The sequence below is a fragment of the Dama dama genome, chromosome 11, assembly GCF_033118175.1.
Source record: "Dama dama isolate Ldn47 chromosome 11, ASM3311817v1, whole genome shotgun sequence".
NCBI classification, from domain to species: Eukaryota; Metazoa; Chordata; class Mammalia; order Artiodactyla; family Cervidae; genus Dama; species Dama dama.
In genome coordinates this window covers 3,044,982-3,072,515 of record NC_083691.1, presented here as the reverse complement: position 1 = coordinate 3,072,515, position 27,534 = coordinate 3,044,982, and the positions used below count along the sequence as shown (strand labels likewise).

The following is a 27,534-nucleotide window of genomic DNA, read 5'->3' as shown; positions in this document are numbered from 1 at the left end:
CTCCGAGCCAGGCTTCAACAGTACGTGAGTCAAGAACTTCCAGATGTCCAAGCTGGATTTAGAAAAGGCAGAAGAACCAGAGATCAAATTGCCAACATTCGCTGCATCATAGAGAAAGCAAGAGAATTCCAGAAAAACATCTACTTCTGCTTTATTGACTATGCCAAAGCCTTTGACTGTGTGGATCACAACAAACTGTGGAAAATTCTTAAAGAGATGGGAATGCTAGACCACCTGACCTGTCTCCTGAGAAATCTGTATGCAGGTCAAGAAGAAGCAGTTAGAACTAGACATGGAACAACAGACTAGTTCCAAATTGGGAAAGGAGTACATCAAGGCTGTATATTGTCACCCTGCTTATTTAACTTATATGCAGAGTACATCATGAGAAATGCTGGGCTGGAGGAAGCACAAGCTGGAATCAAGATTGCTGGGAGAAATATCGATAACCTCAGATATGCAGATGACACCACCCTTATGGCAGAAAGTGAAGAAGAACTAAAGAGATTCTTGATGAAAGTGAAAGAGGAGGGTGAAAAAGCTGACTTAAAACTCAACATTCAGAAAACTAAGATCATGGCATTCGGTCCCATCACTTCATGGCAAATAGATGGTGAAACAATGGAAACCATGACAGACTTTATTTTCTTGGGCTCCAAAATCACTGCAGATGGTGACTGCAGCCATGAAATTAAAGGACACTTACTCCTTGGAAGAAAAGTTATGACCAACCTAGACAGCATATTAAAAAGCAGAGACATTACTTTGTCAACAAAGGTCCATCTAGTCAAGACTGTGGTTTTTCCAGTGGTCATGTATGGATGTGAGAGTTGGACCAAAAAGAAAGCTGAGTGCCAGAGAATTGATGCTTTTGAACTGTGGTGTTAGAGAAGACTCTTGAGAGTCGCTTGGACTGCAAGGAGATCCAACCAGTCCATCCTAAAGGAGATCAGCCCTGGGTGTTCATTGGAAGGACTGATGCTGAAGTTGAAGCTCTAATACTTTGGTCACCTGATGTGAAGAACTGACTCCTTAGAAAAAACCCTGATGCTGGGAAAGATTGAAGGCAGGAGGAGAAGGGGACAACAGAGGATGAGATGGTTGGATGGCATCACCGATTCAATAGACATGAGTTTGAGTAAACTCTGGGAGTTGGTGATGGACAGGGAAGCCTGGTGTGCTGCAGTCCGTGGGGTCGCAAAGAGTCTGAGCGACTGAACTGAATTGAACTGTGGGACCTTAGTTGAATCTGTGCCCTCAGCAGTGAAAACTCGTAACTGCTGGACCACTCGGGAGTTCCCAAGGCTTTTTTTTGAAAATGCAGAGATCAGAAACAGGGTGACAAAAGCTCTGGTATAAGGCCGACTCACTCTATGACACTTCACAGATATTGCATTTTTTTTGTTTTCTTTTTTTAATCAAATTGAAGGTTTGTGGCAAATTTGTGTCAAACGTCTGTCAGAGTCATTTTCCAACAGCATTTGCTCACTTCCTGTCTCTGTGTCACATTTTGGTAATTCTTAAAATATTTCAAACTTTTCATTATTATTATATTTGTTACAATATCTGTGGACAGTGATCTTTGATGTTATTGGTGGTGGTGGTGCAGGTTCAGTCGCTAAGTCTTGTCTGACTCTTGCGACCCCATGGACTGGAGCCCTCCAGGCTCCTCTGTCCATGGGACTTCCCAGGCAGGAATACTGGAGGGGGTTGCCTAGTTCCTTCTCCATTGAATTTATTACTATTATACAACTCACTGAAGGCTCAGAGGATGGTTAGCATTTTTTAGCAATAAAGTATTTTTTCATTAAGATGTATACATTGGTATTTTTTTTTTCCCCAGAGATAATGCTATTGCCCACCTTATAGACTACAGTCTAACGGAAACATAACTTTTACATACACTGGGAAACCGAAATACTCGTGTGACTTCTGTTCACACTTCATTCACACTGATTTACTGTGACATTCATTTGATTGCAGCCAAATGCATTGGAACCAAATGGATCGTATCTCTGAAGTGCACCTGCATATAGATTTGCAGTAAATACGGTGAATCTACACACAACTACGAATTCAACTACGGATGTGATTGATAAAACGTCACATGCCGTGTGGTTCAAGGGCGTGAGAAGACAGTAAACAGTGTGGCCCTGAGGCCATTCACACGTGGTGTCTGTCTGGTTACCTAGAAATAACGCTTCTGGAGCTCAGAGCATCACTGTGTGCAGCCTGGGTTTCTCGGTCCTGATCGGGATGGTGACATGTCAACAGAGAGCGGCTGCTGCCTGGCCCACACGAGCACACGGGTCCCCGGAGGCAGCGCTGAGAACGCAGTTGTAGAACTCGCTGCCATTTCTGGGTCCTGACCTCGTGCCACGAGCTTTGTGCCAGGAACCTGATAGTTCCCGCCCCATCACCAGCCCAGGAGGCTGGGTTGGAACAGTTTCCGCTTTACCCCAAGGCCCTGAGTCTCCAAGAAGGCACATCACCTCCCTGCAGTCTTCCAACTGTGACCGGGAAGGTGGAAACACAAGCGACACACGTCAGGAAGCTCAGCAGCAGCCGGCGTGGCCCCTTTGATCAGCCTTAAGATGGAGACACATGGAGCAGCGCCTCCCGGCCCAGCTCTGGCCCACGCTGCACTGTCTTCTGCGACAACGGTGAGTTGTTTGGGAGCCAGTGCAGACGTTCCCTCCCGGAGACACACGGTGCACACGGGCATTTCAGAGCCCCAGAGGCCCCGCAGGAAAGGATCCCCTGACCCAGGGGGCTGCTTCCCAAACCCATCCAACACCCTCTGGGACACAGTGCTTCTGGGTCTCCGTTCGCCCCGGGGTCAAGCTGGACCACACCGTGTAGGTTCCCGATTGAAGTACTTTGACGGAATAATCCTTTGCTGTTATGCCTGGGACCCCATCATGACAGCGAGTGTACGAAAGTCTCCACCCCCTGTCTGCTGACAGCTCTGCCTCTCCAGCAGCTCTCCTGGGTGCAGTTCCCGAGTCTGGGCTGGCCCGCAAAGGATTCGTCATCGGCCGTGATGGGATATGAAGCCACCGCAGAGTGGTCCTCCGCTCCGAGGCTAAGCACAGCCTCTGGAAGCGAGCCTTTCTCAGCGAAGAGAATGGCAGCTGCGGGCAGCCCCCCAAGTAGCACCGAGGCCTGAGATGCTCTGTTTACTTCTCGATGCGTGTAGCCCCACGGGTCTGTTTATCTGTGGGCCCTGATGCTGTCCTTCCTGGCTCACAGATCCCGTCTCTGCTCTGGCCAGAGGGGTACAGAGCCACCTCTGGGGCTCGCTCTGGGACAGGGTGGAGCAGACCCCACGCCGGTGATGAGCCTCGGGTTTTCCCGCAGGGCTGAGAGGTGCCGACAGCCATCCTCACCGCCTAATCCACACCGCCCGACGTGGTGGCCGTGCGCACGTGTGGCGGTCAAGCACCTGGGCTGTGGCCGGTCCAAACTGAGGTGCGCCGTAAGCCTGGAACACACACGAGCTTTTAAAGACAGTCCCCCTCCTACCCCCAAAGAAGGAGGTAAAAGATCCCATTAACTTTGTGTCGGTTACATGCTAAGGTGATAGTATTTTGGGTCTGTTGGATTAACTAAGATGTATTAGTAAATAAACTTCACCCGTTTCTTTTCACATTTAACATGGCTGCTAAAATATCTGAAATTGCACAAGTGGCTTGCATGGCCTTTCTGGTGGACAGAGCTGCTCTAAATCACCCCGGAGGCCTCAGGGAAGGTGCCCTCCACCCCTGCCCCTGACAACGAGCAGTCAGGAGAGGAGGGCACAGCAGGAGGGTGGACTGGCCGCTCCGTGTTGACCTCACGTGTTTTGCGTGTTGAAAAGCACAAGTCTCCAGACCCCTGGGGTGGGACACCATGAGGAGGGAAGGGGACCAGGGCAGACGCCTGGGCCAGCTGGCCGTGGCCACGGGAGCTGTGCGCATGCACGTGGCACTGGAATGCCCGGGGATGTCTATCTGCTAGGGCTGCCAGAACAAGTGCCACACAGCGTTCCCTGGTGCTCCAGGGGTCGGGGCCCGGGTTCGATCCCTGGTGAGGGAACCAACATCCCACGGCTAAAAAAAGATAAGTGCCACAGGCTAGTGGCTTAACAGAAATTCACTTCTCACAGTTCTGGGTGCCAGAAGACTGAGACCAGGCTGTTGGCAAGGTGGATTTCCCGAGGCCTCTCTCCTGGGCTGGGAGGTGACCGCCTTCTCCCGGGTCTCCACGCTGCCCTCTGTGCGAGTCTGTGTCCCGATCGCCTCTTTTTTGAGGACCCCCGTCACGTTGGCTTGGGGCCCCCCCCAGCGACCTCACTTTCCCTAAATTACCCCTTTAAAGACCCCGTCTCCAGAGACAGCTACATTCTGAGATCCTGGGAGCTGGGGCTTCCACATACGAATTTGGGAGAGCCAGAGCCCCCAAGTCAGAACAAGCCAGACCCCAAGCCAGAGCTGTCTTGGCTGAGTACAGCCCCAAGGGAGGGGCTGTGTCCTCTCCCTTGTGGGAGGTGCATTGTGGCCTGGGAGGGGTCCTTCCAACGCAGGGCTGGTGGAGCAGGCCGGCTCAGACTGTGTCCAGGATGAGAACGTGAACTGCAGAAAGGCTGGCGGGCAGTGGAACTGAGGCTGTGGGAGTAGGTTCAGGCCCCAGTGGGTGGGTCTCGGGCTGTCTTTCAGCCTGCAGTGGGCACCCTGGGGCCTGGGGAATCCCTGCCAATGCTTCTGAGCCCGAGCACAGCTGGGGGTTGCGTCCCTGGGCATCAGGGGAGGTTCAGGCAGGGGAGGGCAGAGCCTTCAGCCTGTGGCCGTGGTTGGTCTGCCCCCAGGAACTCGCCCGCCCGGCGACAGGCAGGGCTGGGTTCTGGGCACGCCCAGTTTAAACCTGACATGGCATTGTTCTCCTTGTTGCTGGGAGCCCAAGGGTTTGGGGGAGCAATGAGGTGCTCCTTAAGGCCCACAGGTCCCCTGAGGCCCATCCTGCTGCCTCTGTGGGAATCCCACAACCACCAGGAACTTCTTGGGAGTACAAACACTGCTAGGAGTTCTTTCTTTAAAAAAATAATTGAGGTAAAATTCATAGAGCATGAAATTAACCATTTTACAGCAAATTTAATGGCATTTAACATATTAAAAATGCACAACTACCACCTCTGTCAAGTTCCAAGACATTTCATCACCTGAAGTAATGCCCCAGACCCACCGAGCATTCACTGCCCATTGCCCACTGCTCCCAGCCCTGGGAACCACTCATCTGCTTTCTGCCTCTCTGGGTTTATCTACTCTGAAAGTTTCATACAAATTAAATCACACAGCCTTTGGTGTCTGGCTTCTTTCACTCAGCGTGATCTTTCTGCATTTTGACTGAGCCGTAGCTGGTGTTGGTAACTTCATTCCTTTTTATGGCTGAATAATAGTTCACCCTGAAGGAGGAAATGGGAAACCACTCCAGTATCCTTGCCTGGAGAATTCTATGGATAGAGCAGTCTGGTGGGCTACAGTCCATGCGGTCACAGAGTCAGACACGACTGAGCAGCTAACACAGGCACAACAGTCCATTGTGTGTGCGTTTAGTCTGGTTCTCCAGAGAAACAGAGCCAACAGGATGCTGCTGCTCTTGTTCAATCGCCCAGTCGTGTCCAACTCTTTGCAACCCTATGGACTGCAGCACGCCAGGCTTCCCTGTCCCTCACTATCTCCAAGAGTTTGCACAAGTTTGTGTCCATTGAGTCGGTGATACTATCCAACCATTCCATCCTCTGTCGTCCCCTTCTCCTTCTGTCTTCAATCTTTCCCAGCATTGGTGTCTTTTCCCAGTGAGTCAACTATTCGCATCAGGTGGCCAAAGTATTGGAGCTTCAGCTTCAGCATTAGTCCTTTCAATGAGTATTCAGGGTTGATTTCCTTTAGGATGGACTGGCTTGATCTCCTTGCTGTCCAAGGGACTCTGGAGAATGTTCTCCAGCACCACAACTTGAAAGCATCAATTCTTGGGTGCTCAGCCTTGTTTATGGTCCAACTCTCAACAGGATGTATCAATACGTAAAGAAATTTATTACAAGGAACTGGCTCATATGATTATGGAGACTCCAGAGGCAGGAAGAGACAGATACCCCAGCTCCAGTAGTCAGGCGGCACGACGTCCCTCTTCCTCAGCCTTTCTGTTCTATTCATATCTTCTTCGCCTGATTGGGTGAGACCCACCTGCATGGGGGCAGGGGAGGGGGCATCTGCTTTACTCAGCCCAGACTGCAACGCTAATCTCGTCCCTCACGTGTGGCCAAATCTGCGCCACCCCCATCCTCCCACTGCCAGCCATGCTGACACATAAAATTAGCCATCACAGTGTGGACCTACCCCACTTGGATCACCAGTTGTCAGCTGATGGGCATTTCAGTTGTTCCCACCTCTTGGCTGCTGTGAGCACACGTGTAGATGGACTGATATAGAGCCTGTTTTTACTTCTCTTGGGTGTACACCTAGGAGTGTAATTTAGGGGTGCTGGGAGTTCTTTGGGCAGAATTCAGGCTGAATGCCCCCTCCAAGATGAAAGTTCAGCCATTTGCCATATTCCATTTCCCAGTACCTCTTATCCCAGAAACAAAGCATCTGCACTCAGTGAGGAAATCTTGGGTTCACCCTTGTGCCCTGATGGGCCACGCCAGGGACAGGTGGCACTCTGCAGTGGAAGGTGGTCAGTTCAGTCCAGTTCAGTTGCTCAGTCATGTCCGACTCTTTGTGACCCCATGAACCGCAGCACACCAGGCCTCCCTGTCCATCACCAACTCCCGGAGTTTACTCAGACTCATGTCCATCGAGTCGGTGATGCCATCCAACTATCTCGTCCTCTGTCGTCCCCTTCTCCGCCCACCTTCAGTCTTTCCCAGCATCAGGGTCTTTTTCCAATGAGTCGGCTCTTTGCATCAGGTGACCAAAGTACTGGAGCTTCAGCTTCAGCATCAGTCCTTCCAATGAACACCCAGGACTGATCTCCTTTAGGATGGACTGGTTGGCTCTCCTTGTTGTCCAAGGGACTCTCAAGAGTCTTCTCCAACACCACAGTTCAAAAGGTCAGCGGAGTGTTAACCTGTTTTGAAGCCACTGGGGTGGGGGCGGGACCAGGTAGAGAAAGGGAGGAGCCAGGTAGAGGAGAAGTGGAGCCAAGTAGAGAAGGGGTAAGGTTCAGTGGAGAAGGGGCGGAGTCAGATAGACACGGGGGTAGGGGCGGGGCCAGGCGGAGAAGGGGCGGGGGCAGGCGGAGTCAGATAGAGCTGGGGCAGGGGCGGGGCCAAGCAGAGAAGGGGCGGGGTCATGCAGAGAAGGGGCGGGGGCAGGTAGAGAAGGCTTGGGGAAGAGGGCCTAGGGAGGAGGGAGGAAGGAGGTCCGAACCCTGTGCCTGATGGCCCAGTTCGGGATTCCTGAGACAGTGGTTCTGCCCAGCCTGCACCGTTTGGGGCTCACAGAACTTACCCCACTCACTATGTCACCACCCCCGCCAACCAAGGTGCCCTTGCTCAGATGTTCCTGCGGCTCTCTCTGCCCCACGCCAGGGTCTGGACTCCTCCCTGTGCCCCTCCTGCCTGCAGTGGTGGTCCCCAGGCTAGTAAGTGGGGCCTCGCTCTCCATGACCCAGACAGTCGAGAGACAGCCCAGAGCCTGGTTTTGGGGTTGCATGTGCCCTGCTCCCTATGGGGTCTCTGCCCCGCTTCACAGGGCCTGGCAGGGTAGATGGGACACTGGATACCTGACCCGACAAAGTGACCCTGGCACCCAGGGTTAGGGCTGGCGTTCTCTCTCTATTGCTCTCCCTCCCTCTCAGAAAGCAAGCCAGGACCACAGTCGAGTTTAGCAAAATCTGGACGACCATCGGAATCATTTTTATTGCAAATCTGTTAACAAAAAAGATGAAAAAAAATACATCATTTTCATCACCTACAGTTTTGTAGGTAGATAACTTTTTAAAAAAGTTTTCTTTTTATGTAAACTACACTCTATCTTATAAAACACAAAAAGCCATGTCTTAGGAAGAGTCTGATCGTGCCCACTAGGGGTGGCCCCACAGCACACCCGGCGAGGCCGGGGCAGCAGACTCAGTGCGGTGGGCAGCAGGACCCCCCGGCTTTGCTCTCAGGAGCTACTGTTCGGCAGCTGCGGGTCGTGGGGCCTGGGTTCTGACATCCCTTATCAGCACGACCCTGACAGATTTGTTCAAACAGATTTCTTAAACAAAATCACCCTTTAAAAATGTATTTACAGATATGTATCTGCCACAGGCTTATACTTGATAATGTAAAACTCTGCTCTACCCCGGGGCGCACACCCACCCCCTGAACTGGAAGGGGTGGCCCGCGAGCAGGCTCCTGGTGACCCGAGCACCCCAGGGCGCGCCAGGCCCTGGAACCAGGGTCTCTGAGCACTGAGGCTGGACGCACCCACGTTTTTCCAAGTCTCCTATAAAAACCGGGCCCGTCAGCACTGGGCCCCAGGGGCGCCAGTTCATCTTCCGCTGAACCTGGGAGATGCAGTTCAAGTTGAGATGCCTCCAACAGGGCAGCCCAGCGGTGTCTTTCCCCAGGAAGGGGGAGGCCTCCCCAACGTGGGGTCCAAGGTGGGTACCACATGGCCACACCTCCAACTTCTTACATGATGCTTAAACATCAGCGGGGGCGAGGGGCAGGGGAGCCTCCAGAAAGAACAAGAACTCACAATACCAAAGAACAACTACGTAATACTGAAACTGCAACAAAGATTCATGATTGGTACCATGAAATGTACCCTTGGCATACCCCAAGAACACGTTTTGAGAGACATATCTTTAAAAAGTTTAAAAGTACACCGAAATGCATGAACCACATCATTTTACACTTTACTTTCCTACTTCAGGTACAAAGTAACCCACGTGCCAAAGGAGTAAAGGGCTTGCTTTTCTTTCTCTAGACGCATCTTTTCATAAGATGCAGGCGGTCCTGGGAGGAGGGAGGTCCAGGTTTGGAGGTGGGGGTGAGGGGATGTCTGGGGAAATCAAAGCAGGCCCCCGGGCACCCCTGGAGCTTTCTAAACAATGCTGGCTCAAACCGCCCTTGTCTGACATCATTTCTTTCAGGATTCAAAAAAGAGGAAATCAATAAATAAATGGCATTTGCACATCATGAATCTTTGTTTATATTTTACAAATACCTAAGAGTCTTTATCCTAAGTAGGAAAATCATGACTGAGAACTAGTTTATTTTCTTGGAGCAGATAAAAGTTTCTACCTGATGCCATACAAAACAGTACATATAAATAAAAAGGCAGTGTTTCCATGTAAAATAAAAGTACATAAATAAATACTAGAAAAAAAAATTAAAAATCCTTGTCCTCTTATTTTGTATAAAAACACATTTGTTGAAAAAAAGCTCCTTTGGTCAGCCCCAGCATCCATGGAGCGCACGCACACGCCCCAGCAGGGCTTGGGAAAGGAAGCGCAGGGTCCTGGGGGCAGCCGGCTGTTTACTTGAACGCCTCTGGGACGTGGGCGATTTGGGACGGCACGCTGGTGGGCGGGCTGGAGATGCCCTCGGACCAATCGGAGATGTTGGAATGTGGCGAGGAGCTGGACCACTGGTCGGGGGACTCGGGGGACGGGGTGAGGAAGGGGTGCTCGGGCACCTGCAGCTGGTGGCTGGGGGTGTTGTCCACGGGGGAGGAGGAGTAGCTGTGCTGGGAGGGGGGCGTCAGGAACTGGGCGGTGGTCATGGGCGGGGCCAGCGCGGACGGCAGCGACGTGGGCAGGGCCTGGCCTTCCTGCGGCAGCACGGTGTGCGCGGCCAGGTTGCCGGGCCCCAGCGGCTGCACGTCCGCCTGGCTCAGCTCCCCTCCCAGGAAGCTCCGGCCCAGGTGGCCGCTGGCGGCTGAGCCCACGCCGAGGTGCGGCGGCGGCGGCTGCAGGTTTGGCTGCGGTGGCATGCTCGGCGGCTGCATCTGTAAGTTCTGCTGCGGCTGCAGCTGCTGCGTCGGCACCAGGTGAGGCTGGGAGGCCAGCCGCGTGCTGGGCAGGGCCTGGTAGCTCATCACCTGGGACAGGGCGGGGGCGTGCAGCGGGCCCACCGTGCCATGCTGCAGGCCGGCAGCCTGCGTGCTCAGGGTGCCCGGCGTCACGCCCCCTCGCAGCGGGTTGTACTGGTTGGGCACTAGGCCGTTCTGCAGCCGGGACAGCCACTCGCACTGGCCATTCAAGCCCGCGGCTCCACCCACGGTGAAATTCACAGCCCCACCGCCCCCACTGCCAGCGGCACCCAGGATGGTGCTGGTGCTGGAGGCCACAGGCAGGTGGGAGAGGCGCGGTGGCCCTGCCTCGAAGGCCAGCCGTCCGCCCCCACTGAGCGCCGCCATCTCGGGCTTGGCTGCCACGCTCAGGTGGCTGACGCCCAGGTGGGCCTCGGGCATCCCGGGCAGGTGGTTGAGGGGCACGGAGGGAGATGGCTGGAAAGGGGAGGGCAGGAGGGGCGGGGAGGCCACGTCTGACAGGTAGCCGTGGGGGGACTCGAGGGAGTCCACGGGCGAGAGCACGCTCCCGCTGTCCAGCAGGCAGCCCTTGCCGTCTTGGGACTTCTTCCTCCGAGCCTTAAGGTCCTTGGGCTCCTTGCCGCCGCAGGCCAGGCCCTTGGTGCTGGGCTTGCGGGCCTTCTTGCCCTGCATGGGGGGCTTGAGGTTGCCCAGGTAGCCGTTGGGCGAGCAGAGCGGGGGCGACAGGGTGGGCGCGCCGCCCAGGGGGGCGCCGTGCAGCGGGGGGCTGCGCACCAGGCTGTATTCGTCCAGCAGCCGCACGATGTCGTGGTGCATGCGCTCCTGCGCGATGTCGCGAGGCAGGCGGTCCATGTGGTCCGTGATGTCCCGGTTGGCAAAATGGTCCAGCAGCACCTTGGCCGTCTCGTAGCTGCCCTCCCGGGCGGCCAGGAACAAGGGCGTCTCCTCCTGGGGGGAGCAGATGGGGGCAGGTGCAGGGGTCACCGGTCATCAGAGGGACCAGCGGTCAGCCCTGCCTCTGCCCCACTCATCTCAACCCTCCCCCTAGGGTCCTACCATCACTATGACGTCTTACAGACAAATATGCCTTAAATGCATCTTCTAAGACCCACCCGGAAGACCTGTGGGGTTCTATATTCTAAACCAGCGGGGCTCCACCTTCAAGGGGTCAGAGACCCCACAGGATATCTAACAGACTGTGCCTCCCTCCTTCAAAACCACACAGATGGAGACCCTGCCGCGATTTCAGGGGTTTCAGGGTCACTAAAGTGTGTCTGTGGGCACCAGTTGGTCCCCAAGAAACCCTGACATCTTAGCTCTGTCCCCAGGGCGTGGTTTTCTTATCAGTACAGTGGACATGCAGCGTATGCCCCCTGAGGCTGCTGTGTAGGGTGAGGCCAGACGGTGTCTGCCTGGCACACGTATGGCCTTGGCCTCAGCTGCCGCTCCGCCACGGCGGTCCCTGCCGCCTGACTCCCCAGCAGGAGGCAGGATGATGCCTCTGCCCCATGGCAGCCTCAGGAGTGACCAGGCCCAACAGCACCCCCCATACCCCTCCCCCAGGACAGGAGATCCCTTCAGGGGTCAGTGAAGGAAGGGGCAGGTCCGGGGACACAGGAGGCCAAAGACAAGCTCAAGAGATGCAGGGCCAGGCTGGGGTTGGGCAGGAAGGAATGAGCATACTTAGACTGCGGGGACAGACCGTGGCGAGGCTGAGAGACCAGAGGCAGTCCACATGTGGAAGGTGGCCACTCACTGTTCCATCTGGGGGCCTTGTCATGCAGAACCCCCCACCCCGCCCACCAGCCTCTTGGCCCAGCGTGCACCATCTGGGTCAACCTGCCCTGGCCAGTGACAGCCAAGAACAGAGGTGACGTCGCAGATCACAGTGACATGGGGGGGACAGCTGCAGCTGCCCGTGCCCTGGGCCCGGGAGGGGACTGGTAATGTGGCCAGAGGGAGGTAGGGAGCGCCGACCACACAGGCACCCACTACGGGGTCCACGTCTCGTTCCCCCGGGGCTTCTCCTGGGACTTCACGGGTTAGGGAGCCAAGGCCCAGAAGCTGAAGTCATGGCTCGGGGGTCCCCCAGTCGGAAAGGAGCGGGAGAAGGGAAGTGTCTCGCCAGCCACCCCACCTTGTTGTTCTGCATGTCCTTGTTGGCCCCGTTCTTCAGCAGCACGACAGCGGCCTCCACGTTGTTCACCGCGGCCGCCCAGTGCAGGGCGGACTTGCCTGTGAGGGGAGCAGAGGGAGGGTCAGGGGTCGGCAGGCAGGTCAGAGGTCGGCAGGCAGGTCAGGGGTCGGCAGGCGGCCGTGGCATGCCCCCTCCCTCGGACCGGCCCAGCCGGGCTCACCCAGGTCGTCCACAGCATTGACGTCGGCATGGGAGTTGATGAGGTCCTCCAGCATGCCCTCCACAGCCAGGCGGGCAGCCAGGATTAGCGGGGTCGTGCCGTCGTGCATGCGGGCGTCCAGGTCGGTGGCTCGGTTCCGGATCAGGATCTGGAACACAGGGAAGGTCTCGGGCTCAGCAAGTGTGAGCGCGAGGCCCCTGCCCGCTCCGGGACGCGTGCTTGGGACCCAAACCCTGACGCGGATGCAGCCCTTCTGGGGTCAGATGGCCCCAGGGAGCCCGGACACACGTGGCGTGAGAGCCCGGGGAGTGGGCAGAACTCCACCAGGCGCTGCTGGAGCGGTGGGGCCAGAGCACGAGAGAGAAGGACAGTCACTGTTTCGGGGGTGGGAGGGGGGACGAAAGGAGCTGGGGAAGAGCCGTGTGCGGACCGGCCTCACCCTGAGAAGCGCCCAAGGGAATGTCTCTACGTGCCACAGAGACCGCCCGGGCAAACGCGGCCAGGGCCTGCCTCCAGGGGCTTGTTTAAATTGTCCCCAATCTCTCATTTCCATAAAAGACAACATGTCGGAAATCATTAGACTTTTGTGACACCCCCCATCTGTGCCCCATTTACCTGCCTGCCTGTGCAGAGCAGCATGGCCTGGGGCCTGGGGGTTTGTGGCCGGCGGAAGGGTTGGCAGCTTTCAAAAGCTGCTTCTGCCAGGGATGCTCCCCAGAGACCGAGGCACCCACATCCCTAATCCATCCCCATCCTAGAAGCCCAGCAAGGCCAGAGGCCCCCTCCCCCCACTGCCGCTTGCAGGCAGCAAGCAGCAGCCTCTAGCCCTTCTCCCCACCGCCAGAGGCAATCGATGCCTCCAGCCAAAGCGGGGAGGGCGTGGGGGCCAGGAGGGGCAGGCGCAGGGGAGGGGCCTGTCTTGGGTGAGGGTGAGGAGGCCCGGCCCCTGCAGGCCCCTGCGGCCTCTCCTGCTGTGGCGTCACCGGCCTGGCTGCCCCAAGGGGACGACACAGGGGATTTGGCACCCTCCCTGGCCTCACGCCCCCTCCAGGGTGCAAAGGTTCGGGGTGGAGGGGGAACCCCAACTGCCCCTGCTCTGGCCAGGCTTGGAATCAGGGCTCTGGGGCCAGACCAGGAAGGAGGGAAGACAGGCGAGGGTGCGCAGAAGGGCACGTGAGTGGCTGCCCACCTGGAAGACGCCCTGCGCGTCGGCAGACACGGCCGCGTGCAGCGGGGTGCGGCCCATGTTGTCCTGTATGTTGGCGTCCGCACTGGCCTCCAGCAGGCGCTTGGCCGCGTCGGAGCGCGAGTAGCGGGCGGCCAGGTGCAGGGCAGTCTCGCCGGTGCGGTCTGTCTGGTTGTGCAGGCTGGCGCCCTGGTAGATGAAGTCCGAGATGACCGCAGGCGCATCCTCCTCCTCCTCGCTGTTGCCTGTCTCTAGGCCCCCTCCGCTGCAGGAGGCGATCATGAGGGGCGTGAAGCCGTCTGCAGGGGCGGGCAGGACAGGGACGGGGCCAGGTCAGGAAGGCTGGCCCCTGGCAGCTGCTCCGGGGGATAACAGGCCTCAGCGGGGGCGCAACCCTGTGGACGCGCGGCCCACGGAGGCCCAGTGCACACGGCCACACTGCCCAGCGCCAACGCAATCTGTCCAAGCTCCCTGAGGGTAGAACCAAGTCCAGCTGCCAGGTAGCAGGTGGGCTCCGGTTCCTGACCTGCCTGAGACCTTCACCCATGGTCCCGTCCAGGAGACAGAGGAGGTAAGCTAACAGGCACTCTGGGTGTCTCAAAAGATGCATTTTGAAAGAAGTCAACTCTGAGGGCAGAGCGCGCTTTGAGGCTGGCTCTCCGAGAGGGGAGGCAGCCAGAAGGCAGAGCAACTCCTGGGGGTCCTCACCCATTCTGAGGCCCGGGCGTTTTCAGGTACCATCCCTGAGGCTTGGGACAGGGAGGCGGGCGGATCACGAGGTCAGGGAGGCTGCCCTGCGCCACCAGCTGCCTGCGGGTGGAGCCCCGGGTGGGGGGCAGCCGCGTCTGGCCAGCCGCACCTACCCGGCCCACGGACGTTCACGTCCAGGCAGTCGGCATCGGCCTCGCCCTGGGGAGGCGTGGGGGCCATGGCAGACACGCGCAGGTCGGCGGCGTCCAGATGCTGCTGAGTCCACTGTCTGTGGTCTGTCTGGTCGTCCAGGTCAGGGAGGACCACGGGCTCCTCGAACTACGGGAAGAGGGTGGAGCAGAGGGTCACACCCTGCGGGGCGGGGCGGGGCGGGTCGTGGCGGGGCGGGGGCCTGGAGCCCCGACTCACCCGGAACTTCTTGGCCTCCAGGCCCTCGTCGCCCCACTCGTTCTGGTTGTCGTCCATGAGGGCGCCGTCCGAGGAGTTCTTCAGGGGCCTGGGGGTGACGGAGTCGGGGGTAGGTGGGACTAAGCGGGGCGCCGGGGCGGGGGGGGGGGGGTCCAGGGAGATTCCCCGCCCCTTCCAGGCCCCGCGCATGCCCAGGGCCCAAGGCGGGGACGGCGGAGGAGGGGAGGGGGCAGCCCCGCCTCCCGCAAGCCCGCCACCCCCACCCAGACGGCCAGCCGCGTCCACTGACTTGAGGCCCACGGAGTCCTCGCCGAGGGGCTCGCGCCGCTTCTTCTTGCTGGCCTCCGACACCTTGAAGCCCTCGGGGAACCAGAGCTGGCCATGCTGCCGCCGGCGCTTCCGCGATAGCAGCACCCCGCAGCCCACGAAGAACAGCAGCACGAAGGCCACCACGGCCACGTACATGAAGTGCAGCGGCGGGGGCGGGGGCGGCTCCACCGTCTCACCTGCGGGCACAGCGGCCGCGGGCGGGCGCCCGGACATCAGGCCGCGCAGCCAGGAAGGCCGGCGGCCGGGGGCAGCGCGCTGGCTCCACGGCCCGGCGCCTCCTCGCCCGCTCGCCTCCATCCCGCCCCCCAAAATAAGGTCATTTTCTACGCGATTAATCAGAATTGCAAACTATCGCTAAATTCTCTCCTGCACCAGCCGGCTATCTGGAGACAGCTTTCACTTTTTTCTCCTTTAAGGGAGAAGGATTAGGCAACTTCAAATCGCTGCACTCGCATCGAGCTGTTAAGACAAAGGATTTAGGGGGATTTTCCAGATACAAACTTCAACACTTCACATGACATCGATCAATTCTTTGCTTTCTCTCTCTTTTTTTTTTTTCTAAAAAAAAAAAAAAAAGCCGTAATGATTTTGAAATAATACCCAACAAAGAAAAATCGGGAGGAATGGGTGGGGCGAGAAAAGTCTCCCCCCACCTTGCTGGCGGATGTGCGGACTCCCCTGGGTCAGCCTCACTGACAGCTGTTGCTTCCGGAGGGAGAGCATGCCCGGTGGGAAACCCCAGAAAAGCGCTCCCCAAACTCTGGATGGCGTGACACCCCGTGGGTGGCAACTGGCTTGAAGAACAAGAGCATCCCCGGGGTGGGGGCGGGGAGCTGGTAGACCGCCTCCCACGCACACCCCCTCCCAGGACAATCCAGAGCTCCCGCAGGAACGCAGCTTGGCCGCAGCTTGGGGAGCAGGACCAGCCACTCACTCTGCACGGCCTCGATCTTGTAGGGGATGTTGAGGCTGCCCAGCGAGGCCAGCGCACCCAGGAAGGCGGCCACGTCCGTGGCGCTCTGGAAGCACTGGGATGATGACTGGACGCACTGCCGGTTGTCAATCTCCAGGTAGACGATGGACCTGGGGTGGGGGCGAGCCTAGGTCAGGGGGCTTGGGCCCCGGCCCCTCCCAGCGCCCACCTGGCCAGCCCGCCCCCAGGGACTGGCTCTGGCTCCTATGGTGTCACCCTGATGGATGGGTGGGGAGAGAGGGTGCTCCCAGAACCCCAGGGGCCAGCCTGGGGAGGCAGAGAGCTGGGTCCGGACAGGAACAAGCCTGGAGGTGCACAGTGGCCCTGAGGGCCTGCCATGTCCAGCACCAGCAGGGCACGTGTGGTGCTCACACGGACACTCCTCGGAGTGCTCCCCTGCAGGCCGTGGGGCTCCTGCAGAGCCACGGGTAGCCTTGGTCCCCATCTCGGGAGGACGGAGGTGTCCAGAGCCCAGTCCCTCCCCTCCCTGAGAGCTGAGGCTGAGCAGGAATGCTGTCTCTGCCGCTCGCCCGTCACGGGAGCTGAAATCACAGGGTCTCTTTCCCCATCTCGGGAGGACAGCGCTGCCCTCTCTGGGAGGCGCAACCCTGAGGGTCAGGGCGTGGAGGCCGCCGGCAGAGGCTCGCTTACCCGCGGATGTCCATGGGGTCCAGCTCCCTGCGCCGGCGTCCGCCGCCGCCGCCCGGGAGCAGCGGGGCCCCGCCGTCCACGGAGCGCCTGATGGGGTGCTTGTGCAGCTCCTCCTCGCGGCCGTAGTAGGGGAAGATCATCTGCTGGCCGCTGGCGTCGCGCTTGAAGACCACGTTGGTGTGCAGCAGGCGGCTGAGCTCCCGCAGGAAGTGCAGGGAGCGGTTGCGCAGCTGCTCGGGCGGCATGAGCACCACCAGCACCAGCGTGCCGGCCGCCAGCCGCTCGGGCACGTGCTCCGCGCAGTCCAGCCCGTCCCACTCGCACTCCGCGCTGTTGCAGCCCTGGTCACAGTGCCCGTCCCTGAAGTGGTCCTTGCAGTACTGGTCGTACAGGGGGCTGCGGGCACACGGCACCAGCTCGGGGCTCCCTCCGCGCCCGGGTCCCCTGGGGCCACGCCCGCCCCCGTCCACCCGGAGACCCTCGGCCAGCACCCGGCTGTGCGCTGTCCTGCCCGCGAAGCCCGGGGTCCTTCTCCCACCTGCTCCGCTCCTGCTGGTGAGCGGACGGCCCCCCTCGCCCGCCCCCCACCAGCCCCGCGGGACGTCACGGACGCCGAGCGGCGTCCCCGAGGGCCTTACTTGCACTGGCCTTCTGCGCGCTGGCAGTCGAAGCCGTCGAAGAGGCAGCCGGCCGAGTTGCACTGGCTGTCGCAGCGGCCGTTGCTGAAGTACTTCCAGCACTGCAGGGACTGCGTGCAGTTCTGCCAGGGGTCGTCAAAGTTGAGGGAGCAGTCGCCGCCGTCCCAGCCGCACGCGTGGTTGTTGCACTGCAGGCTGCAGACCTTGTTGCCGGCCTCCTCGCGGCAGCCGGGGAGCTCGCACGTCTCCTCGATCTGCGGCGGGGGGATGTCGAGGCCCACGCCGCCCCCAAAGCTGTAGTCCAGGATGTGGCACAGGAGCCCGTTGAACTTGGCGGGGCAGCGGCAGCGGTAGAAGGGGCTCTCGGCGGTGGGCTCGCAGACGCCCTGGTTGTAGCAGGGGTTGCCGCCCACGCAGGGGCTGCTGGCTGGAAACTGGCACTCGGGGCCGGTGAAGGGGCCCAGGCACAGGCAGGTGGGGCTGCGCGGGCCCGCGATGCACGTGCCGCCGTTCAGGCACCGCAGGCTCCCACAGCTGCGGGCGTCGTTCTCACACGTGGCGCCCTCGAAGCCCTGCCCGGAGGGGCCGCGCAGATGTGAGGGGGGTGACCCGCCCAGCCGCGCCCCCGCGCCCCCCACCCACCCACCCACCCACAAGGGCTGGCAGCCTTTCCTTTTAAAGAAAGTCAACACAAAACGCTCGGGGGTTGGGGGGGTTCCCAGGAGTTGGGAGGGAAGGAGGGAGGGATGGGCGCAACAGGAGCCTGGGGCACTTTTAGGGCAAACGGACGATCCCCTGGGATCCTGCAACAGGGGTCTCATGGCAATGCGTGTGTGTCAGACCCGAGGAACACACGACATGGAGTGGGCTGGACTTAACGTGTAAGTGTATAGATCACGTAGCAACATACTAATGTTGGTCTTTGATGGTAACAGTGTTCCCCACACGCAAAAGAAAGTGAAAATGAAGTCGCTCAGTCGGGTCCGACTCTTTGCGACCCCCATGGACTGTAGCCCACCAGGCTCCCCTGTCCATGGGATTTTCCAGGCAAGAGTACTGGAGTGGGTAGCCATTCCCTTCTCCAGGGGATCTTCCCGACCTAGGGACCGAACCCTGGTCTTGCGCACCGTAGGCAGACTCTTTACTGTCTGGCCACTAGGGAAGCCTAGAGGTGAGCTAGATGTTGATACAGGAAACTGGGTGTATGGGGGAGGGGGCACACACCTGCACCAATTCTCTACTAAACGGCTCTAAACAGAAAGACACAAGAAACACTATCTCAAGGGAAACGAGGAGGGTGGGGTCCAGACACACAAGCCACCTTGTGCCCTCCAGCTCACGCGCAGGCTGGGGGCGGAGGGGCGAGACGGGGGGGGGGGGGCAGTTCTGGCCACCCCAGGGCACTAGGCCTGCTGAGCGGGGGTGTCCTCCTGCCCCCTTCAGACCAGGAGCCCTCCCCACCACCACCTGCTGCCCATGGCACCTACCGCTGGGCATTTGCAGATGAACCCGCGGGCCGTGTTGGAGGCCACCGCACAGCTGCCCCCGTTCTTGCAGGGCCTGTCCTTGCAGCCGTTGATGACCGACTCGCAGCGGCGTCCTGGGGACGAGAGTGGCGTGAGGCGCTGACCCCCCGCCTCCGCACCGCCCACCCCCCACCAGGGCGGCACCCACCGGTGTGGCCGGCGCGGCACTCGCAGTGGAAGGCGTTGACGCGCTGCACGCAGTTCTGGGTGCCGCGGGCGTCGCAGGGGTTGGACAGGCACTCGTTGACGTCGCCCTCGCAGCGCTCACCCACGAAGCCGGGCGGGCAGGTGCAGCTGTAGCCGCCCACCTGGTCCACGCAGGTGCCGTTGTTAAAGCACTTGGGGCCCCGGGACACAGGGTCGATGGGGGGGTTGCAGTCGTCCACGTTGATCTCGCAGTGCACGCCTGCAGGCCGGGCGCCATCAGACCCCACGTGGCCGCTCTCGAGCCCCATGCCTCCCGCAGGTGTGCCCCGCCCCCGCCCTGGCCGGGCCCAGGAGGTGGACGCTGGCGACCAGCTCCCCCGGGCCCCCTCCCCAGGTGTGGCCGAGCCTACCCTGCGTGCCGCGGGGGCAGGAACACTTGTAGGTGTTGGTGAGGTCGATGCAGGTGCCCCCATTCCGGCAGGGCTGGGACAAGCACTCGTTCACCTCCTCGGAGCAGTTCACCCCATGGTAGCCGGCCACACACTGCAGGGGGACAGCGAGGCATGGGCTGAGGCTCAGCGGGCAGCCGGGGTGAGGGCCAACAGGGCCCCGTGAGCTGCCCTCTTGCCTTGCAAAGCCCTCCTACCGGAAGGACCCAGATGGAGACCCTGGTAAGAGCCCTGGTAAGCTGCGGTTCGCTGCCCAAGGTGGGAGTTGGTGTAGAGGTGGGTGAATCTGGGGGAGGGGAGACCCTGCCCTACTTCTCAGGGTCTTCCTCTTCCAGGTACCCCCAGAAGACAGCTCCTCCAGGCAGGCTTTCCTGATTACCCAGCCCTCCCCTGATGGGACTGAACGCCTTGCGCGTCTGTGGGTCTAGTCTTCCCTGCCGCACCGGCTCCCAGCCCAGGGCCTGGCCCTCGGTGGCACTCGGGCCAGACACACACCCCGCCGCCCCAGGGACGGGCGCCCACCTCGCAGGAGTAGCCGCCGGGGTAGTCGGTGCAGGTGGCCCCGTTCTGGCAGGGGCTGGGTGAGCACTCATCCACCTGCTCCTCACAGTAGCTGCCCGTGTAGCCAGCCTGGCAGTGGCAGTGGTGTGTGTTGCCCGCGTTCATGCAGAGGCCCCCGTTCCGGCACAAGTGGGTCACGTTGACGCCTGCGGGGCACGCGGCGGGCGGAGCGTGAGGCCCCGGCTCCCTTCCCCAGGGGCTGCCTCTGGCAGCACACCCCCTGACCTCCGAGCTCGGACACCCGGTGGTCACAGAGAAGCCTGGGCAGTTACCTTGCTGCCGCGCGGCCACCTCACAGGAGACGCTGGGCACGTCGCAGTAGAGGCCAGTCCAGCCGCTGTGGCACTCGCAGCGGTACATCGCGTTGGTCTGCCAGCACCGGCCGTCGTTCTTGCAGGGGGAGGAGTCGCACCAGCGCACGAGGGTCTGGGGACAAAGGGGCGGCCTTGCTCACGCCCCACCCGCCGGCTCCCACGGGCCCAGCCCACCCGGCGGGGGACACACACGGGCGCCAGAGACCCTCATGCCCAAGGTGGCCCGTGACCCCCACCCTCCCAATCCACAGAAACGGACACCGAGGCCCACGGGGCGCCCCCTGCTCGGGAGCAGCCGGGAGCTGTGGGGGCCCCTCTCTTGCTCTGGGCCCCTGGTGGTGAATCCAGACAACAGGCTGCCTTTCCTTGAAGGAAGATTTTCCTTAAGAAGGAAACAGCTCTGTTCTAACTGGTGTTTTGTGTGTGAACATCTTTAAAGAAGATAAACCTTTGATACTTTGACATATGCTTAATGAAAACACTGGCGTTCAGCCGCCTTCCCCTGCATCAGCTGGTCCTTCTTCTCGTTCCGTAAGCCTCTGCTGCCTGAGCTGGAAACGGCCCTGCTCACCACCCCTGCCTGCTTAGCTGCCCCCTCCTCGGCTCCTCAGGGTGGCAGAGCCAGCGGGAGCCCAGGCGAGGGGGCCCGCCCTCACCTGGCAGTTGAGGCCCGTGTAGCCCTGCGGGCAGGTGCACTTGTAGGTGCCGTAGCTGTCGTGGCAGGTGCCGCCGTGCAGGCAGGGCCGAGAGTCACACTCGTTGACGTCGTGCTGGCAGTAGCTGCCCGTGAAGCCGGGTGGACACAGGCAGGTGAAGGCGTTGATGCCGTCCACGCAGGTACCGCCGTTGAAGCAGGAGCTGGAGGTGGGCAGGCAGCAAGGGGGTGGTGAGTTGGGGGCAGGATCCTGCCCAAGTAGGTACGTCCATGCCGGCACCCTCACTGCCCATCAGGGTGGCGACAGGGGTCTGGGCACCAGGATGGGCCGGCAACTGCCTGGCTGACCTTGGGGAGGCCAATAGGAGTCCCAGGGGACCCCAGACCCTCACACCACACCACACTCCTTCCTCTGCCTTCTTTAGAACTCGTGCTGAGAGGAGCTTCATATCGCACACAGGTCTATCGCGATCAAGACAAAAATGAGCAGAAACCAGACCGCATGGGAGATACATGCTAGAAACCAGGGACAAGTGTGACATTCCATGCTGAGCTTCCTGGCAGCCATGGCAAATAAAGACACAAGCCAGTGACGAGGTCCCCGGCTGATAGAAGGAGGAACAGCAGTTCCTCAGGATAAACCACAGGGTTCCTGCTTCTAAGCCATGAGGGTGGATGGACAACGGCCCTTTCAGGAGGAACGGTGTCTCACACTGGCCCCGAGTGCCCACCCCAGGCGGACCCCTGCCGGGGACACAGGTCTGCCGGCGCCATGCGTGGCCCCGGAGCCGGCCTGCCGCCCCGCACCCGCGGCCCCCTCGCACCTCTCCGTGCAGTCGGGCGTGTTATTCTCGCAGTGGATGCCGCTGAAGCCCGTGGGGCAGGTGCAGGTATAGCTGTCCACGCAGTCGGTGCAGTTGGCGCCGTTGCGGCAGGGGTTGCTGGCACACTCGTTGATGTCCTCTTCGCAGAAGGCACCCTGGAAGCCGGGCAGGCAGTCGCAGAAGGCCGTGTTGATGCCGTCTGTGCAGGAGCCCCCGTTGTGGCACGGGTCTGCAAGGGGACCGGAGGGCAGGCCTGAGAGCTGGGCACCACCCCTCTGCCAGGGCAACCACAGCTGGGGGCTCCTGGCACTGCCCCCGGGGTGTTCCGCAGGGAGCCCCCAATCCAGCAGGCCACATCAGGAGCTTGGGGTCTACAGTGCCCCACGAGCTCCCGGTCCCCAGGCCATAAGGGCGGGCAGGCTTAACAGTGAGACCCGCACGGGCTGTGGCCACAGCCTTCCCTGCCTGCTGGCAGTGCCAGACGGGGTGCTCGGCCTCTCTTGGACCCCAGGCTGTGTGAGCTCCATTCCTCAGGGGTCAGGACAAGAACTAGGTTAAGAGCTACGCTGGACGGGGCAGCTGCGGCCCCAGGGAGAGAAGCCTGGGAGTCTGGCTGGGAGATGCTAGGATGGACGAGTTGGGGGCCCATCAGCCTGGCACCAGAGGCCCTGGAACCGCCTGCGACCACCTTGCTGGTTGACAACAGCCACCCAGCCCCGCTCCAGCACTTCCTCCAGCCCCCAACCGGGTGCCCTTCTGAAAGGTCCAGCTGGATCGAGAGGGCTGCCAGCGCCAAGCCTGCACCCAGGTACTGCCCTGCCCACCCTCCCACATGACCCTGGCACGCTCCCTGCCCCGCGCCCGCCTGGGGACACAGGTCTGGACGTCTCAGAGGCGGGCAGGGCCGGCCAGCCACTCACTGGGCCGGCAGTCGTCGATGTCTGTCTCGCAGTTGCGCCCCGTGTAGCCCGCCTGGCAGTGGCAGCGGTAGCCGCCGTTGGTGTTCTGGCAGGAGGCGCCCGCGCGGCACGGGCTCTTCACGCACTCGTTGATGTCAATCTCACAGGTCTGCCCTGGTGGGGGGGAGGGGGGAGCCGCTGGCTCAGCCAGTGCCCACGGGCCCCCTCCTGCCCGCCCCCCAGAGCAGGCCCTCTGCCGCCACAGGACGACCCTCTGGGGGCGTCCGGGGAAGAAGGGGCTCTCCAAAGGGCTGCCCCCCCCAACCTTGGGGCCAAGTGGGAGACAGACCTTCAAGCCTGGGAGGGCCTTGCAGCCCACTGGCTCATCCCCCAGAGACGAGGGCGCACTAGCAAGAGATGCCTGAAGTCCCCAAGCCTCCCCCACCCCCTGGAGTCACCCTGCCAGCCTGTGGCCCCCGAGCCTCTCCGAGCCTCCCCATGTCCCCCCACCCCCTGGGCTCACCCTGCCAGCCCGTGGCCCCTGAGCCTCTCCGAGCCTCCCCACCCAGTCCCCCTGGGCTCACCCTGCCAGCCTGTGGCCCCCGAGCCTCTCCAAGCCTCCCCTGCCCCCGGCCCCCTGCCCCCTGGACTCACCCTGCCAGCCTGCGGGGCAGGCGCAGGAGAAGCTCTCGTAATCCTCTGACTCCCGACACTCGCCGCCGTTTCTGCAGGGCCCGGGGGCACACGGGGCCAGCACCACCTCACACGTGGCCCCTGGGAGGGAGAGGCAGGACGGTGAGCGCCGCGGGAGCCCCGGCCGGAGGTCAACGCCCCGGGCACGTCCTGACAGAGGCCACGGCGGCCACCGTCAACGGGTGGATCTAACGTTAAAGCACATTGGTTGCCCTGCGTGGGGGGCGGGGGGGGTGCATACTGCGCGGCACTGGGACCTTGGCTGTGTGAACGCCTGGCTGAGTCAGCACCCGAACGTGAACCAGGGGAACCCTTGGGCCCCCACAGGCTGGGGGAACGGCCTGGGTCTCACCCCCCGATAGCGCCAGGAGCAAGGGCTGGGCTGGGCCTGACACCCCCCCACCCACACAACGTCACAGGGGCCCTGGACCCGCTCCCAGCCTCATGCCCTGCTGGTGGCAAAGGGCCCTGCACTGAGCCGGCTCCTGGGAGCTGATTCCAGGGGTTCGGTGCCTCGGGTGGCGAGTGCCATCTTGGGAGGCCCCTGAACAAAGGCTGTGACTGCAGGGCACGTGCCAGCCTCAGCCCTCAGCATGGCTGCTTATCAGGGGAGCACTAGACATGGCGTGAGGACCCCGGGTGGGAGCGGGAGTCTGCCTGGACCCCGGCACACCGGGTGACTTCTCCTCCCTGAGAGCCCAACGCGGGGTTTCCTGTTTACGGCCCACGGGGCCGTGTTCCGAGCCCGCGAGGAAGCGTTATCTTCCCGGCCGCCCATTATCTCCCTGGCCCGCGGGGGTGACCGTCCAGGGCCTTTCATTCTATCGGTTTCCACAGTGACTCCAGCCGGCAGGAAATTCGCCAGGGTTTCCGACAATTGTGCAGCGGGAAGCAGGAAGCAGGCGGACGGGAAGCGGGTCAGCACAGGCCGGCTCCTCCCCACTAGCCGCCAGCCCCGATGGCAGGGCGTCCGAAAGGGACCCGGGTGCGCCCTGGGCGGCCACCAGGGCTGGGGGCGTTTCCTAACCGGTGGAGGAGAGAAAGTCCAGGTCCCCATCTTCGGTCAAAGAAAACACTGCTCAGGCCACAGGCCGCCGATGTCGTGAGAACCACAGTCAGGGGCCCTGCCCCTGCCGATGGGGGCCTCTCAGGACCGTCCCTAAGGGCAGCACCCCCTGCCCCATCCCCGGGGGGCCTGGTGGCCTGAGCGGTCGTGACTTCCATTTTTTAACACTTGGAAATCTCTCCTTAGGAGGGGACCCACATCCCGCCTCCCGTGGCCGGGCCAATGGCGGCAGCTGAGACTCCAGGGACCAGTCTCCCGCCACTCTCAGCGGGAACACAGGGTTCCTTGTTTACCCACACAAAGAGGGCCCGCCATCAAAGGACTCCCTCAGGCCTGGCCAGCGATGGGGAGGGCAGTCTGAACGGCAGGCGGGGAGGCTGACAGCCCAGGCCCAGCTCTGCCGCCAAGGGGGCCACCTCCTGGGCAGGTCCCCCAAGTAGGGACTTAGCTGTGCTCAAACCTTCTCCCAGGCACCTGGTTACTTTGTGAGCAAAGACACCTGCAGGGTGAGGCCCTAACACTGCCAGGCCTAAGGCTGGGAGTACAGAGCAGGGCCTCTGGGATGCCTGCAGAGGGATGCAGACGAGGCCAGCCCAGGAAGGCCGCCTCGCACCTCAGCCACCTGCACCACCTGCCGAGGCCCCGCCCCTGCCCTCAGGCCCCGCCCCACCAAGGCCCCGCCCCTGCCCACAGGCCCCGCCCACACCCAGGCCCCGCCCGTACCTGTGTAGGGCAAGAGGCAGTTGCATTTGTACCCTGCCACGTCATCGATACACGTGCCCTGGTTGAGACATGGGTTGGATGCGCACTCGTTGATGTTGGTCTGGCAGTTGGGGCCTGGAGAGAGAGGAAACGCGGTCAGTGTGGCCGTCACCCCGGGTGCTGTGGCCAAGTTCTGACTGGTGTGGAGGAAAAGCCCTGCTCTGAGCCTGGGGCCTTGGAGCCCACACCAGCGGGTCCAGGAGCCACCGGCAGTCTCAACCGCTGCGCTGCCCCCAGGGCCTGCTCTGGGACCAGGAGCCCCCCGTCCCACTCACCACTGAAGCCCTCCCGGCAGGCGCACACGTAGCCGCTGGTCATGTCCTTGCAGGTGCCCCCGTTGACGCAGGGGTTCGACTCACACTCGTCATTGTTGACGTCACAGTTGGCCCCGCTCCACCCGGGGTCACAGTCACACTTGTACCTGCAGAGGCGACCACACGGCGGCTCAGGTGTGGCCAGAGAGGGCGGGGCCTAGGCTGGGAGCACCCCAGACTCTGACACTGTCCTACGACCTGATTAGATGGAGACACTGGTCCACTCTGACCCTTGGAGTCCTTTAAACGACTTTAAATAGCCCGCCTTGACTAAGACAGTGGTAAGGGTTTGGGACAGTGCCCAGTTCAGAGCAGTGGTCAGGAGACCATCCACTGTTCACTCACTGCGTGACCCTCAGCAGGCTGCTTACATTCTCTCTGCAAAATGAGGGCATGTGGTCCCTGCCATGTCCATCACCCCATCCATGTCCATCACTCCATTTAGACAGAGCCAATGCCAGGTACGTAGTGGGTGTCAGAAACTAAAAGTCAGCCTCTCTACATTCTAATATTCTGGCACCCCATATATGGGCGGGGTTCCCACACCAGCGGGGTGTCCTGCAACCCAGTCCTGGCACTGTCTGGAGTCAGCGCAGACTGGGTTAGACTGGCCCCAGGTCAGACACTAACCCCAAGCCCCAAGTTGTCACCTCTACTTCTGACCAAACAGCCAGGAACCAGACCTCTTCCTTTGAAATTTGCAGAAACGGCTCAAGAAACTCAGAAAAATTGTTTGACTTACTAGATAAATGGTTTACTATAAGCAGGGAAACTTGGAACAGCCTGATGGAAGAGACGTACGGGGCCAGGGATGGGAAAGGTTCAGAGCTGGTCCCCGCCCCATCCCAGCACCTGTTCTCCAACCCGGAAGCTCTCTGAACTCCCGCACTTGGCCTTTTTATGGAGGTTTCCTCACACAGGCGTGACTGAATAAATCACTGGCCGTTGGTGATTAACTTGCCCTGCAGCCCCTCTCCCGACCTCGGCGGTCAGGGTGGGACTGAAGGCCCCGGCCCCCAGCCTCAGCCTCGGATGACCTTAGCAGCCGCCTTACGGAAGCTCAGTGGTGGTTCAGTTGCTAAGTCGTGTCCAACTCTCGCAGCCCCATGGACTGTGGTCCGCCAGGCTCCTCTGTCCGTGGGATTTCCCAGGCAAGAATCCTGGAGTGGATTGCCATTTCCTTCTCCAGGGGATCTTCCTGACCCAGGAATCAAACCTGGGTCTCCTGCATTGCAGGCAGATTCTTTACCGACTGAGCTGTGGCCCAAAGGGGCTCGGACACGACCCAAGACTGCCCTTCCACTCTCACAGATCTCAGAGATTTCACCTCTGGTCTGCTGCCTCGGCACAGACGCGTTCCCCAGGCGCACTCAGAGCCGAGGGCAGCACTGGGCTCAGACCAGGAGCTGAGCGAGCGCCCGCGCACGGCACCCTTCAGGGCCCCCACGGCAGACCCGTCCTGGGGGAGCACCCACCCGCTCTGCCCAGGACCCGCTGGCTCCCCCGTCCCCCCGCCCCCACCCGGGGCTCCGAGGACGCACCCGTTGAGGCTGTCGCGGCAGGCCCCGTGGATGCAGGGATTGCTGCTGCACTCGTTGACCTCGGACAGGCAGGTGGGGTCGTGGTAGCCCTCGGGGCAGCGGCAGGTGAAGCCGTTGATGCCGTCCTCGCAGGTGCCCCCGTTGTGGCAGGGTCTGTCTGCGCACTCGTCAATGTTGATGTTACACATGCTCCCTACGGGCGGCCCGGCAGCTCAGACACCAGGAGTGGGAGAGGGGTCGGGGTCCCAGCCCTCGAGCCTCAGTCTCCCTCTCCGTGAGCGCCCCCCCCGCCCCTGCTCCATCCCAGGCCCTCCCGAGGTGCAGACTCTCACCAACACGAGCTCTGCTCCCGGGACCCGGCCCAGGGCCCAAGCTGAACACGCTCAGGGCAGAGGGCAGCACGTGCAGCGGGAGCCTGGCTCCAGCCTGGCACGCCAGGCTCAAGGACGTCCATCCCAGCATCAGCCAGACACCCGCCTCCCCAGCCCTTCCAGAGCTTCTGCCGCC

The 27,534-nt window shown here is 61.0% G+C and overlaps 1 protein-coding gene across 2 annotated transcripts in view; it reads right to left on the bottom strand.

The window, feature by feature from the left end:
• Positions 1-7,858: 7,858 nt before the first annotated feature.
• The window catches only part of NOTCH1 (notch receptor 1), a 44,967-nt gene continuing 25,291 nt past the window's right edge, over positions 7,859-27,534 (bottom strand). For both annotated transcript variants that reach the window (XM_061154265.1, XM_061154264.1), the window contains 22 exons: positions 27,028-27,220; positions 25,448-25,593; positions 25,134-25,247; positions 23,306-23,425; positions 22,673-22,825; positions 21,753-21,981; positions 20,930-21,131; positions 20,232-20,385; positions 19,921-20,105; positions 19,360-19,492; positions 18,951-19,208; positions 18,764-18,876; positions 17,277-17,848; positions 16,639-17,034; positions 15,949-16,097; positions 14,974-15,190; positions 14,685-14,772; positions 14,429-14,594; positions 13,569-13,864; positions 12,380-12,527; positions 12,160-12,257; positions 7,859-10,970 (listed from right to left, as the gene is read on the bottom strand). In XM_061154265.1, the coding sequence (XP_061010248.1) occupies positions 9,507-10,970; positions 12,160-12,257; positions 12,380-12,527; positions 13,569-13,864; positions 14,429-14,594; positions 14,685-14,772; positions 14,974-15,190; positions 15,949-16,097; positions 16,639-17,034; positions 17,277-17,848; positions 18,764-18,876; positions 18,951-19,208; positions 19,360-19,492; positions 19,921-20,105; positions 20,232-20,385; positions 20,930-21,131; positions 21,753-21,981; positions 22,673-22,825; positions 23,306-23,425; positions 25,134-25,247; positions 25,448-25,593; positions 27,028-27,220 (5,594 nt within the window). In that variant the 3' untranslated portion in view covers positions 7,859-9,506. The remainder of the gene's footprint in view (positions 10,971-12,159; positions 12,258-12,379; positions 12,528-13,568; positions 13,865-14,428; positions 14,595-14,684; positions 14,773-14,973; positions 15,191-15,948; positions 16,098-16,638; positions 17,035-17,276; positions 17,849-18,763; positions 18,877-18,950; positions 19,209-19,359; positions 19,493-19,920; positions 20,106-20,231; positions 20,386-20,929; positions 21,132-21,752; positions 21,982-22,672; positions 22,826-23,305; positions 23,426-25,133; positions 25,248-25,447; positions 25,594-27,027; positions 27,221-27,534) is intronic.